Genomic DNA, 14,856 nt, shown 5'->3' on the forward strand with positions numbered 1-14,856 from the left:
GAAGTGAGGAAGTTGCGTGTTTTTTTTTCCAAGCGCCGTGTTTGCTTGCTCATTTGATTCGCTGTTTTCACTGCCTTGATGAGCGCCTGCCCAGGGAGTCTTGTTTGTGTGTCTTGCAGATATGGCCGCACACTTCAGTCATGCTGCTGAGCAGGAGAGGAAATGTGCTGCTTTTAATGTGATGTTTAGTCCTTACTTGTCCTTAACACCAAACAAGATTCTTTTGACCTCATTTATATATATATATATAATAGTGTGAGAGTCCAGCCCATAGTGGATCTAACATAATAGTGAGAGTCCAGTCCATAGTGGATCTAACATAATAGTGTGAGAGTCCAGTCCATAGTGGATCTAACATAATAGTGTGAGAGTCCAGTCCATAGTGGATCTAACATAATAGTGAGAGTCCAGTCCATAGTGGATCTAACATAATAGTGTGAGAGTCCAGTCCATAGTGGATCTAACATAATAGTGTGAGAGTCCAGTCCATAGTGGATCTAACATAGTATTGTGAGAGTCCAGTCCATAGTGGATCTAACATAATAGTGAGAGTCCAGTCCATAGTGGATCTAACATAATAGTGAGAGTCCAGTCCATAGTGGATCTAACATAATAGTGAGAGTCCAGTCCATAGTGGATCTAACATAATAGTGAGAGTCCAGTCCATAGTGGATCTAACATAATAGTGAGAGTCCAGTCCATAGTGGATCTAACATAATAGTGAGAGAGTCCAGTCCATAGTGGATCTAACATAATAGTGTGAGAGTCCAGTCCATAGTGGATCTAACATAATAGTGTGAGAGTCCAGTCCATAGTGGATGTAACATAGTATTGTGAGAGTCCAGTCCATAGTGGATCTAACATAATAGTGTGAGTCCAGTCCATAGTGGATCCAACATAATAGTGTGAGAGTCCAGTCCATAGTGGATCTAACATAATAGTGTGAGAGTCCAGTCCATAGTGGATCTAACATAATAGTGTGAGAGTCCAGTCCATAGTGGATCTAACATAATAGTGTGAGAGTCCAGTCCATAGTGGATCTAACATAATAGTGAGAGTCCAGTCCATAGTGGATCTAACATAATAGTGTGAGAGTCCAGTCTATAGTGGATCTAACATAATAGTGAGAGCCCAGTCCATAGTGGATCCAACATAATAGTGTGAGAGTCCAGTTCATAGTGGATCTAACATAATAGTGTGAGAGTCCAGTCCATAGTGGATCTAACATAATAGTGAGAGAGTCCAGTCCATAGTGGATATAACATAATAGTGTGAAAGTCCAGTCCATAATGATCTAACATAATAGTGAGAGTCCAGTCCATAGTGGATCTAACATAATAGTGTGAGAGTCCAGTCCATAGTGGATCTAACATAATAGTGTGAGAGTCCAGTCCATAGTGGATCTAACATAATAGTGAGAGTCCAGTCCATAGTGGATTTAACATAATAGTGAGAGTCCAGTCCATAGTGGATCTAACATAATAGTGAGAGTCCAGAGCAGAAAAGAAACGGCAGATCAACTGGTCTAAAAAGGGGGTCTATTTAAAGGCCCCCCTAACCATTGCAAATATTAAAAACTTACTGCCATTCCTTTGTGCTACGATTGTGCTGTACATTTGTTTTTAGCTTGTTCCGTTATATTTGTTTAATTTTTTCTAAAATACCTTTTCTGGCGAGTGACCTCATTTAGCCCCCCCGCCTTTCCCGCTGTGTTTGCGCCGCAAACATTTTTTTTGTCTAATTCTTAGGGGTTTTTTTTTGTTATTAAACGCATTGCTTTTGTTGCCAAAGCTAATGCTACTTTGCAATATGTTGAATTGTGGGTTTTATGGTCGTCCTTTTTTGTCACCACTTTTGCCCTTCAGCGGTGGAATAGAAATGACACAAAAAAATAATAAATATACTCGTGGAGTTATTTTTACATTTAATAATAATAGATTTTATTTGTAAAAAGCACTTTACATTGAGTAAACAACCTCAAAGTGCTACTGTGTATTAAAAAAAATAAAATGCTGCTCATATTGTTTCTGTTTTTGTAATATTGCAATATTTTCTTGTAAAATTTTACTTTTTTAATGTAAAATTATTACTTTTTAATGCAAAATGACGACATTTGTCATATAAAATTCTGACTTTTATCACAATATTGACTTTTTTTTGTTTCTCTTGTAAAAAATAAATGAACTAAAATCAGTCTTTTTCTCACAATGTGTCAATTTAAAATAGAATTAGGAAAAGTATCTCATATTCTTTCTGTTTTTGTAATATTGCATTATTTTCTTGAAAAATGTTACTTTTTTAATGTAAAATTATTACTTTTTAATGCAAAATGACGACATTTGTCATATAAAATTCTGACTTTTATCACAATATTGACATTTTTTTTGTTTCTCTTGTAGAAAATAAATGAACTAAAATCAGTCTTTTTCTCACATTGTGTCAACTTAAAATAAAATTAGGAAAAATATCTCATATTCTTTCTGTTTTTGTAATATTGCAATATTGTATTGTAAAATTATTACTTTTTTAATGTAAAATTATTACTTTTTTAATGTAAAATGATTACTTTTTAATGCAAAATGATGACATTTGTCATATAAAATTCTGACTTTTATCACAATATTGCCATTTTTTTTGTTTCTCTCGTAAAAAATAAACTAAAATCAGTCTTTTTCTCACAATGTTTCAACTTAAAATAGAATTAGGAAAAATATCTCATATTCTTTCTGTTTTTGTAATATTGCATTATTTTCTTGAAAATGTTTACTTTTTTAATGTAAAATTATTACTTTTTAATGCAAAATGACGACATTTGTCATGTAAAATTCTGACTTTTATCACAATATTGACATTTTTTTTGTTTCTCTTGTAGAAAATAAATTAACTAAAATCAGTCTTTTTCTCACAATGTGTCAACTTAAAATAAAATTAGGAAAAATATCTCATATTCTTTCTGTTTTTGTAATATTGTAATATTTTATTGTATAATTATTACTTTTTTTATGTAAAATTATTACTTTTTTAATGTAAAATGATTACTTTTTAATGCAAAATGACGACATTTGTCATATAAAATTCTGACTTTTATCACAATATTGCCATTTTTTTGTTTCTCTTGTAAAAAATAAACTAAAATCAGTCTTTTTCTGACAATGTTTCAACTTAAAATAGAATTAGGAAAAATATCTCATATTCTTTCTGTTTTTGTAATATTGCAATATTTTCTTGAAAAATTTTACTTTTTTAATGTAAAATTCTGACTTTTTAATGCAAAATGACGACATTTGTCATATAAAATTCTGACTTTTATCACAATATTGACATTTTTTTTCTTTCTCTTGTAGAAAATAAATTAACTAAAATCAGTCTTTTTCTCCCAATGGGTCAACTTAAAATAAAATTAGGAAAAATATCTCATATTCTTTCTGTTTTTGTAATATTGCAATATTTTATTGTAAAATTATTACTTTTTTTATGTAAAATTATTACTTTATAATGCAAAATTATGACATTTGTCATGTAAAATTATGACTTTTATCACAATATTGACATTTTTTTTGTTTCTCTTGTAGAAAATAAATTAACCAAAATCAGTCTTTTTCTCACAATGTGTCAACTTAAAATAAAATTAGGAAAAATATCTCATATTATTTCTGTTTTTGTAATATTGCAATATTTTCTTGTAAAATGATTACTTTTTTAATGTAAAATTATTACTTTTTAATGCAAAATGACATTTGTCGTATAAAATTCTGCCTTTTATCACAATGTTGCCATTTTTTTTGTTTCTCTTGTAGAAAATAAATTAACTAAAATCAGTCTTTTTCTCACATTGTGTCAACTTAAAATAAAATTAGGAAAAATATCTCATATTCTTTCTGTTTTTGTATTATTGCAATATTTTATTGTAAAATTATTACTTTTTTTATGTAAAATTATTACTTTATAATGCAAAATTATGACATTTGTCATATAAAATTCTGACTTGTTTCACAATATTGCCATTTTTTTTTGTTTCTCTTGTAAAATAGTGACATTTTTTTTGTAAAAATTAGAACTTTTGCCATAATTTTGCCAAGTAAAAATGTTGATTATTATTAGTGTTCTTATAAAATTCTGACTTTTATCACAATATTGACTTTTTTTTTTGTTTCTCTTGTAGAAAATAAATGAACTAAAATCAGTCTTTTTCTCACATTGTGTCAACTTAAAATAAAATTAGGAAACATATCTCATATTCTTTCTGTTTTTGTAATCTTGCAATATTTTATTGTAAAATTATTACTTTTTTAATGTAAAATTATTACTTTTTTTATGTAAAATTATTACTTTATAATGCAAAATTATGACATTTGTCATATAAAATTCTGACTTGTTTCACAATATTGCCATTTTTTTTGTTTCTCTTGTAAAATAGTGAAATTTTTTTTGTAAAAATTAGAACTTTTGCCATAATTTTGCCAAGTAAAAATGTTGATTATTATTAGTGTTCTTATAAAATTCTGACTTATATCACAATATTGCCATTTTTTTTGTTTCTCTTGTAGAAAATAAATTAACTAAAATCAGTCTTTTTCTCACATTGTGTCAACTTAAAATAAAATTAGGAAAAATATCTCATATTCTTTCTGTTTTTGTAATATTGCAATATTTCATTGTAAAATTATTACTTTTTTTAATGTAAAATTATTACTTTATAATGCAAAATTATGACATTTGTCATATAAAATTCTGACTTGTTTCACAATATTGCCATTTTTTTTTGTTTCTCTTGTAAAATAGTGAAATTTTTTTTGTAAAAATTAGAACTTTTGCCAAGTAAAAATGTTGATTATTGTTAGTGTTCTTATAAAATTGTGACTTTTGTTGAGTAAAATTACGACTCTTTTCATAAAGTTGCCAAAATTTAAAGCTTTGTATTCAGTAAAATTCCAACTTTTATCATAATATTGCCCAAATGTTCAATAAAAAGATAATACAAAATAAATAAAAAATAAATAAAAATAAAAACTAGGACAGCCAAATAGCTAAAACTAGTATGCATATATCTAAAAAAAAAAAAGAAAGGCTTTTATAAAAAGAAGGGTTTTTAAGCCCTTTTTAAAAGCATCCACAGTCTGTGGTGCCCTCAGGTGGTCAGGGAAAGCGTTCCACAGACTGGGAGCGACAGTTCGTAGCTTTGTCCTCGGGAGGTTGGAGTATTTTAAACATCCTCTGAGATCGCATGTTGCATATTTGACACATTTTATGAGCGTCGTGCTAAGATGTGCCGTCTGTGTGCAGGAGCTGATCCCAGAGTTCTTCTACCTCCCCGAGATGTTTGTCAACACCAACACGTACAACCTGGGGGTGATGGAGGACGGCATCGTGGTCTCCGACGTGGAGCTGCCCCCCTGGGCCAAGACGCCCGAGGAGTTTGTGCGGATCAATCGGCAGGTAAGGTCGTCTCGCGGGGGAAATGCCCTAATCAATGTGCCTCTAGGTCGGTGTTTTTCAACCACTGTGCCGTGGCACACTAGTGTGCCGTGAGATACAGTCTGTTGTGCCGTGGGAGATTATGTAATTTCACCTAATTGGGTTAAAAATATTTTTTTGCAAACCAGTAATTATAATCCGCAAATAATGTGCCGTTGTTGAGTGTCGGTGCTGTCTAGAGCTGTCAGGTTCAAACACTGATGACATCTATTAAACAGACAAGAAGCAAGGAATCATGCAGAGACAGTGTTCAATTTGGCTCAATGAGGAGAGACGTTTGGGGCTGCACACTCAGTTACAATCTCTCTAAGGTACAGCCCACGTGCTCCTCTATTTATTTGGGAAGTCCCTGCTTACATCACTGATGCTGCTTCTGAAGGAAGGGGGGTCATCTCAGCAGCCCCAGTTAGACACAATATATGATTATTCAGAAATGGAAATGTGCTGACACTCGTGATATCGCCATGTTTGTTCTTTGTCTGCGTCACGGTACTCGATGTTCCGGACACAAACACTGATACGAGACGACTCGCAATCTTGGATTACAAGCTGTCCCTTTGCACAGATAGAAAAGTACAACTTCAGCACAATTGATATTAACTATAGCAACGGCCTTTAAGCATAAGAGTTGTGTGATAGCTTACACAATTACAGGTAAAAGCCAGTAAATTAGAATATTTTGAAAAACTTGATTTATTTCAGTAATTGCATTCAAAAGGTGTAACTTGTACATTATATGTATTCATTGCACACAGACTGATGCATTCAAATGTTTATTTCATTTAATTTTGATGATTTGAAGTGGCAACAAATGAAAATCCAAAATTCCGTGTGTCACAAAATTAGAATATTACTTAAGGCTAATACAAAAAAGGGATTTTTAGAAATGTTGGCCAACTGAAAAGTATGAAAATGAAAAATATGAGCATGTACAATACTCAATACTTGGTTGGAGCTCCTTTTGCCTCAATTACTGCGTTAATGCGGCGTGGCATGGAGTCGATGAGTTTCTGGCACTGCTCAGGTGTTATGAGAGCCCAGGTTGCTCTGATAGTGGCCTTCAACTCTTCTGCGTTTTTGGGTCTGGCATTCTGCATCTTCCTTTTCACAATACCCCACAGATTTTCTATGGGGCTAAGGTCAGGGGAGTTGGCGGGCCAATTTAGAACAGAAATACCATGGTCCGTAAACCAGGCACGGGTAGATTTTGCGCTGTGTGCAGGCGCCAAGTCCTGTTGGAACTTGAAATCTCCATCTCCATAGAGCAGGTCAGCAGCAGGAAGCATGAAGTGCTCTAAAACTTGCTGGTAGACGGCTGCGTTGACCCTGGATCTCAGGAAACAGAGTGGACCGACACCAGCAGATGACATGGCACCCCAAACCATCACTGATGGTGGAAACTTTACACTAGACTTCAGGCAACGTGGATCCTGTGCCTCTCCTGTCTTCCTCCAGACTCTGGGACCTCGATTTCCAAAGGAAATGCAAAATTTGCATGGTTGGGTGATGGTTTGGGGTGCCATGTCATCTGCTGGTGTCGGTCCACTCTGTTTCCTGAGATCCAGGGTCAACGCAGCCGTCTACCAGCAAGTTTTAGAGCACTTCATGCTCAAGTTTTTCAAAATATTCTAATTTACTGGCTTTTACCTGTATTCTAACAAGAGCTCGGTAGAGTAACCGTGTAATACTCTTCCATATCAATAGGTGGCAGCAGGTAGCTAATTGCTTTGTAGATATCGGGAACATGGTTTGTCGGGATCACAATATGCGGCAGGCAGTGTGCAGGTAAAAAGGTACCGTATTTTTCGGACTATAAGTCGCAGTTTTTTTCATAGTATGACCGGGGTTGCGACTTATACTCAGGAGCGACTTATGTGTGAAATGATGAACACATTATAATATTATTGATCTCATTCACGTAAGAGACTAGACGTATAAGATTTCATGGGATTTAGCGATTAGGAGTGACAGATTGTTTGGTAAACGTATAGCATGTTCTATATGTTATAGTTATTTGAATGACTCTTACCATAATATGTTACGTTAACATACCAGTTGGTTATTTATGCCTCATATAACGTACACTTATTCAGCCTGTTGGTCACTATTCTTGATTTATTTTAAATTGCCTTTCAAATGTCTATTCTTGGTGTTGGCTTTTATCAAATACATTTCCCCAAACGGAGCGACTTATACTCCGAAAAATACGGTATCTAACACTTAAACCAAAAATAAACAAAAGGTGAGTGCCCCTAAGAAAAGGCATTGAAGCTTAGGGAAGGCTATGCAAAACAAAATTATAACTGAACTGGCTGCAAAGTAAACAAAAACAGAATGCTGGACGACAGCAAAGACTTACTGTGGAGCAAAGACGGCGTCCACAAAGTACATCCGTACATGACATGACAATCAACCAATGTACCCACAAACAAGGATAGCATCCGCAAAACTTAAATAGTCTTGATTGCGAAAACAAAGCAGGTGCAAGTATTTCATTCATATATATATATATATATATATATATATATATATATATATATATATATAAATAAAAGAAATACTTGAATTTCAGTGTTCATTTCTTTACACATATACACACACATAACACTCATCTACTCATTGTTGAGTTAAGGGTTGAATTGTCCATCCTTGTTCTATTTGTCACTATTTTTCTAACCATGCTGAACGCCCTCTCTGATGATGCATTGCTGTGTGGAACGCACAAAAGTGCTTTCATCAAATGCACTAGATGGCAGTATTGTCCTGTTTAAGAGTGTCACAACATTGCTGTTTACGGCAGACGAACTGCTTTACGGTAGACAAAAACGTGACTGCTGTTGTTGTGTGTTGTTGCCGCGCTGGGAGGACGTTAATGAAACTGCCTAACAATAAACCCACATAAGAAACCAAGAACTCGCCCTCGATCATTCTACAGTTATAACGTCATTGGGCAGGTACGCCGTTTATATTGTGCGCCTGAATTTCGGGAGAAAATTTGTCCCGGGAGGTTTTCGGGAGAGGCGCTGAATTTCGGGAGTCTCCCGGAAAATACGGGAGCGTTGGCAAGTATAAATAAAATACACCTCATTTTTGTATTATTTTGTCTTGTTTTTGAACACTGACTTTTTGCAGTGCATTTACAGTCCAAACGAGGGCCTTAATGAGCACGTTCATGATGTTCCTTTCGCCAGGCTCCAGCTAATCCGAGGGTCTCTAAAGTGGCGTGTGCTGGATATTAGGGAGGGCGGAGGGGGGGACAGGACAGGGCATGGGGATGAGGTAGAGGTGTGGATGCGTGGGTGGACAAGCGTGCGCCCGGTGACAGATAGCTGGCATTTGAGGGTGTCAGCTGGCACCGTCGGCAGAGGGATGAGCGTGGCGCTTGAGGAGAGCCTAAGAGTGAATGACTTAATGGGCTGCTTGGCTCACTTTGGCTGCCGGGCTACCTCTAATGGCCTCGCCGCACACTTAGATTAGACAGCGGGAGGGGTGGGGGAACTTGCAAACACTACACACACACACACACACACACACACACACACTCCCGCTGTCTGCACTCGCGGGTTATGAGCCCAAGATGATTAACAGCTAATTAAGGTCCAATCTGGAGAGGCCATTAAAAGCCTCTCGGAGTAAAGGATGGTGCGCCAAACGGCAGCTTGTTTTTGTAGCTGCGAGTGGCTTCTTGCTCGGCAATAAAAGTAATCCACCTTAAGTTATTGCACACGCTGCGATGGCAAGAGATAAACTGCACTTCAGTGCACTCTCACTCGCTTTAGCACAGTGTCACCGCACTGGAGAGTACTCTTCTGACACTATATCTTCTTGCTAACTTGGATGGACTTTAGAGTAGTTAGTGTACAGCATAGATTTACTGTCAACACACACACACGCATTCATGTCTTAAATGGCTGCAAACACAAGGGAGTTGCAGGATAATGGTGTGTCGTTATCTACGGTTCATTGACATGTGCAGCGGAAAACCTCTATGTGCGAACTCAATTGGTTCTTGAACGTGGTTCGTAAATCAAAACGTTTGAGTAGTGAAGCAGAAATCCCTGCAAGGATCAATGTAAACATGAAAAGTTGGTTTAAGCCTTGACAAAAGTCCTTAGTAAATGCACATTCTGAAGACATAGTGTGTGTGTGTGTGTGTGTGTGTGTGTGTGTGTGTGTGTGTGTGTGTGTGTATACAGGTAAAAGCCAGTAAATTAGAATATTTTGAAAAACTTGATTTATTTCAGTAATTGCATTCAAAAGGTGTAACTTGTACATTATATTTATTCATTGCACACAGACTGATGCATTCAAATGTTTATTTCATTTAATTTTGATGATTTGAAGTGGCAACAAATGAAAATCCAAAATTCCGTGTGTCACAAAATTAGAATATTACTTAAGGCTAATACAAAAAAGGGATTTTTAGAAATGTTGGCCAACTGAAAAGTATGAAAATGAAAAATATGAGCATGTACAATACTCAATACTTGGTTGGAGCTCCTTTTGCCTCAATTACTGCGTTAATGCGGCGTGGCATGGAGTCGATGAGTTTCTGGCACTGCTCAGGTGTTATGAGAGCCCAGGTTGCTCTGATAGTGGCCTTCAACTCTTCTGCGTTTTTGGGTCTGGCATTCTGCATCTTCCTTTTCACAATACCCCACAGATTTTCTATGGGGCTAAGGTCAGGGGAGTTGGCGGGCCAATTTAGAACAGAAATACCATGGTCCGTAAACCAGGCACGGGTAGATTTTGCGCTGTGTGCAGGCGCCAAGTCCTGTTGGAACTTGAAATCTCCATCTCCATAGAGCAGGTCAGCAGCAGGAAGCATGAAGTGCTCTAAAACTTGCTGGTAGACGGCTGCGTTGACCCTGGATCTCAGGAAACAGAGTGGACCGACACCAGCAGATGACATGGCACCCCAAACCATCACTGATGGTGGAAACTTTACACTAGACTTCAGGCAACGTGGATCCTGTGCCTCTCCTGTCTTCCTCCAGACTCTGGGACCTCGATTTCCAAAGGAAATGCAAAATTTGCATGGTTGGGTGATGGTTTGGGGTGCCATGTCATCTGCTGGTGTCGGTCCACTGTGTTTCCTGAGATCCAGGGTCAACGCAGCCGTCTACCAGCAAGTTTTAGAGCACTTCATGCTCAAGTTTTTCAAAATATTCTAATTTACTGGCTTTTACCTGTATTCTAACAAGAGCTCGGTAGAGTAACCGTGTAATACTCTTCCATATCAATAGGTGGCAGCAGGTAGCTAATTGCTTTGTAGATATCGGGAACATGGTTTGTCGGGATCACAATATGCGGCAGGCAGTGTGCAGGTAAAAAGGTACCGTATTTTTCGGACTATAAGTCGCAGTTTTTTTCATAGTATGACCGGGGTTGCGACTTATACTCAGGAGCGACTTATGTGTGAAATGATGAACACATTATAATATTATTGATCTCATTCACGTAAGAGACTAGACGTATAAGATTTCATGGGATTTAGCGATTAGGAGTGACAGATTGTTTGGTAAACGTATAGCATGTTCTATATGTTATAGTTATTTGAATGACTCTTACCATAATATGTTACGTTAACATACCAGTTGGTTATTTATGCCTCATATAACGTACACTTATTCAGCCTGTTGGTCACTATTCTTGATTTATTTTAAATTGCCTTTCAAATGTCTATTCTTGGTGTTGGCTTTTATCAAATACATTTCCCCAAACGGAGCGACTTATACTCCGAAAAATACGGTATCTAACACTTAAACCAAAAATAAACAAAAGGTGAGTGCCCCTAAGAAAAGGCATTGAAGCTTAGGGAAGGCTATGCAAAACAAAATTATAACTGAACTGGCTGCAAAGTAAACAAAAACAGAATGCTGGACGACAGCAAAGACTTACTGTGGAGCAAAGACGGCGTCCACAAAGTACATCCGTACATGACATGACAATCAACCAATGTACCCACAAACAAGGATAGCATCCGCAAAACTTAAATAGTCTTGATTGCGAAAACAAAGCAGGTGCAAGTATTTCATTCATATATATATATATATATATATATATATATATATATATATATATATATAAATAAAAGAAATACTTGAATTTCAGTGTTCATTTCTTTACACATATACACACACATAACACTCATCTACTCATTGTTGAGTTAAGGGTTGAATTGTCCATCCTTGTTCTATTTGTCACTATTTTTCTAACCATGCTGAACGCCCTCTCTGATGATGCATTGCTGTGTGGAACGCACAAAAGTGCTTTCATCAAATGCACTAGATGGCAGTATTGTCCTGTTTAAGAGTGTCACAACATTGCTGTTTACGGCAGACGAACTGCTTTACGGTAGACAAAAACGTGACTGCTGTTGTTGTGTGTTGTTGCCGCGCTGGGAGGACGTTAATGAAACTGCCTAACAATAAACCCACATAAGAAACCAAGAACTCGCCCTCGATCATTCTACAGTTATAACGTCATTGGGCAGGTACGCCGTTTATATTGTGCGCCTGAATTTCGGGAGAAAATTTGTCCCGGGAGGTTTTCGGGAGAGGCGCTGAATTTCGGGAGTCTCCCGGAAAATACGGGAGCGTTGGCAAGTATAAATAAAATACACCTCATTTTTGTATTATTTTGTCTTGTTTTTGAACACTGACTTTTTGCAGTGCATTTACAGTCCAAACGAGGGCCTTAATGAGCACGTTCATGATGTTCCTTTCGCCAGGCTCCAGCTAATCCGAGGGTCTCTAAAGTGGCGTGTGCTGGATATTAGGGAGGGCGGAGGGGGGGACAGGACAGGGCATGGGGATGAGGTAGAGGTGTGGATGCGTGGGTGGACAAGCGTGCGCCCGGTGACAGATAGCTGGCATTTGAGGGTGTCAGCTGGCACCGTCGGCAGAGGGATGAGCGTGGCGCTTGAGGAGAGCCTAAGAGTGAATGACTTAATGGGCTGCTTGGCTCACTTTGGCTGCCGGGCTACCTCTAATGGCCTCGCCGCACACTTAGATTAGACAGCGGGAGGGGTGGGGGAACTTGCAAACACTACACACACACACACACACACACACACACACACTCCCGCTGTCTGCACTCGCGGGTTATGAGCCCAAGATGATTAACAGCTAATTAAGGTCCAATCTGGAGAGGCCATTAAAAGCCTCTCGGAGTAAAGGATGGTGCGCCAAACGGCAGCTTGTTTTTGTAGCTGCGAGTGGCTTCTTGCTCGGCAATAAAAGTAATCCACCTTAAGTTATTGCACACGCTGCGATGGCAAGAGATAAACTGCACTTCAGTGCACTCTCACTCGCTTTAGCACAGTGTCACCGCACTGGAGAGTACTCTTCTGACACTATATCTTCTTGCTAACTTGGATGGACTTTAGAGTAGTTAGTGTACAGCATAGATTTACTGTCAACACACACACACGCATTCATGTCTTAAATGGCTGCAAACACAAGGGAGTTGCAGGATAATGGTGTGTCGTTATCTACGGTTCATTGACATGTGCAGCGGAAAACCTCTATGTGCGAACTCAATTGGTTCTTGAACGTGGTTCGTAAATCAAAACGTTTGAGTAGTGAAGCAGAAATCCCTGCAAGGATCAATGTAAACATGAAAAGTTGGTTTAAGCCTTGACAAAAGTCCTTAGTAAATGCACATTCTGAAGACATAGTGTGTGTGTGTGTGTGTGTGTGTGTGTGTGTGTGTGTGTGTGTGTGTGTGTATACAGGTAAAAGCCAGTAAATTAGAATATTTTGAAAAACTTGATTTATTTCAGTAATTGCATTCAAAAGGTGTAACTTGTACATTATATTTATTCATTGCACACAGACTGATGCATTCAAATGTTTATTTCATTTAATTTTGATGATTTGAAGTGGCAACAAATGAAAATCCAAAATTCCGTGTGTCACAAAATTAGAATATTACTTAAGGCTAATACAAAAAAGGGATTTTTAGAAATGTTGGCCAACTGAAAAGTATGAAAATGAAAAATATGAGCATGTACAATACTCAATACTTGGTTGGAGCTCCTTTTGCCTCAATTACTGCGTTAATGCGGCGTGGCATGGAGTCGATGAGTTTCTGGCACTGCTCAGGTGTTATGAGAGCCCAGGTTGCTCTGATAGTGGCCTTCAACTCTTCTGCGTTTTTGGGTCTGGCATTCTGCATCTTCCTTTTCACAATACCCCACAGATTTTCTATGGGGCTAAGGTCAGGGGAGTTGGCGGGCCAATTTAGAACAGAAATACCATGGTCCGTAAACCAGGCACGGGTAGATTTTGCGCTGTGTGCAGGCGCCAAGTCCTGTTGGAACTTGAAATCTCCATCTCCATAGAGCAGGTCAGCAGCAGGAAGCATGAAGTGCTCTAAAACTTGCTGGTAGACGGCTGCGTTGACCCTGGATCTCAGGAAACAGAGTGGACCGACACCAGCAGATGACATGGCACCCCAAACCATCACTGATGGTGGAAACTTTACACTAGACTTCAGGCAACGTGGATCCTGTGCCTCTCCTGTCTTCCTCCAGACTCTGGGACCTCGATTTCCAAAGGAAATGCAAAATTTGCATGGTTGGGTGATGGTTTGGGGTGCCATGTCATCTGCTGGTGTCGGTCCACTGTGTTTCCTGAGATCCAGGGTCAACGCAGCCGTCTACCAGCAAGTTTTAGAGCACTTCATGCTTCCTGCTGCTGACCTGCTCTATGGAGATGGAGATTTCAAGTTCCAACAGGACTTGGCGCCTGCACACAGCGCAAAATCTACCCGTGCCTGGTTTACGGACCATGGTATTTCTGTTCTAAATTGGCACGCCAACTCCCCTGACCTTAGCCCCATAGAAAATCTGTGGGGTATTGTGAAAAGGAAGATGCAGAATGCCAGACCCAAAAACGCAGAAGAGTTGAAGGCCACTATCAGAGCAACCTGGGCTCTCATAACACCTGAGCAGTGCCAGAAACTCATCGACTCCATGCCACGCCGCATTAACGCAGTAATTGAGGCAAAAGGAGCTCCAACCAAGTATTGAGTATTGTACATGCTCATATTTTTCATTTTCATACTTTTCAGTTGGCCAACATTTCTAAAAATCCCTTTTTTGTATTAGCCTTAAGTAATATTCTAATTTTGTGACACACGGAATTTTGGATTTTCATTTGTTGCCACTTCAAATCATCAAAATTAAATGAAATAAACATTTGAATGCATCAGTCTGTGTGCAATGAATAAATATAATGTACAAGTTACACCTTTTTAATGCAATTACTGAAATAAATCAAGTTTTTCAAAATATTCTAATTTACTGGCTTTTACCTGTATATTGACGCTTACATAGGTCTGGTGATAATGTTCCCCTTTAAAAAAGTAGTTTTC

The 14,856-nt window shown here is 37.9% G+C and overlaps 1 protein-coding gene across 8 annotated transcripts in view; it reads left to right on the forward strand.

Annotated features, from left to right (window-relative positions):
- Positions 1-14,856, forward strand: part of lrba (LPS-responsive vesicle trafficking, beach and anchor containing) — a 778,336-nt gene that overhangs the window by 591,213 nt on the left and 172,267 nt on the right. For all 8 annotated transcript variants that reach the window (XM_061923000.1, XM_061922999.1, XM_061922998.1 and 5 more), the window contains one exon: positions 5,284-5,436. In XM_061923000.1, the coding sequence (XP_061778984.1) occupies positions 5,284-5,436 (153 nt within the window). The remainder of the gene's footprint in view (positions 1-5,283; positions 5,437-14,856) is intronic.

Source organism: Nerophis lumbriciformis, linkage group LG27 (genome assembly GCF_033978685.3).
Source record: "Nerophis lumbriciformis linkage group LG27, RoL_Nlum_v2.1, whole genome shotgun sequence".
In the NCBI taxonomy this organism is placed as follows: Eukaryota; Metazoa; Chordata; class Actinopteri; order Syngnathiformes; family Syngnathidae; genus Nerophis; species Nerophis lumbriciformis.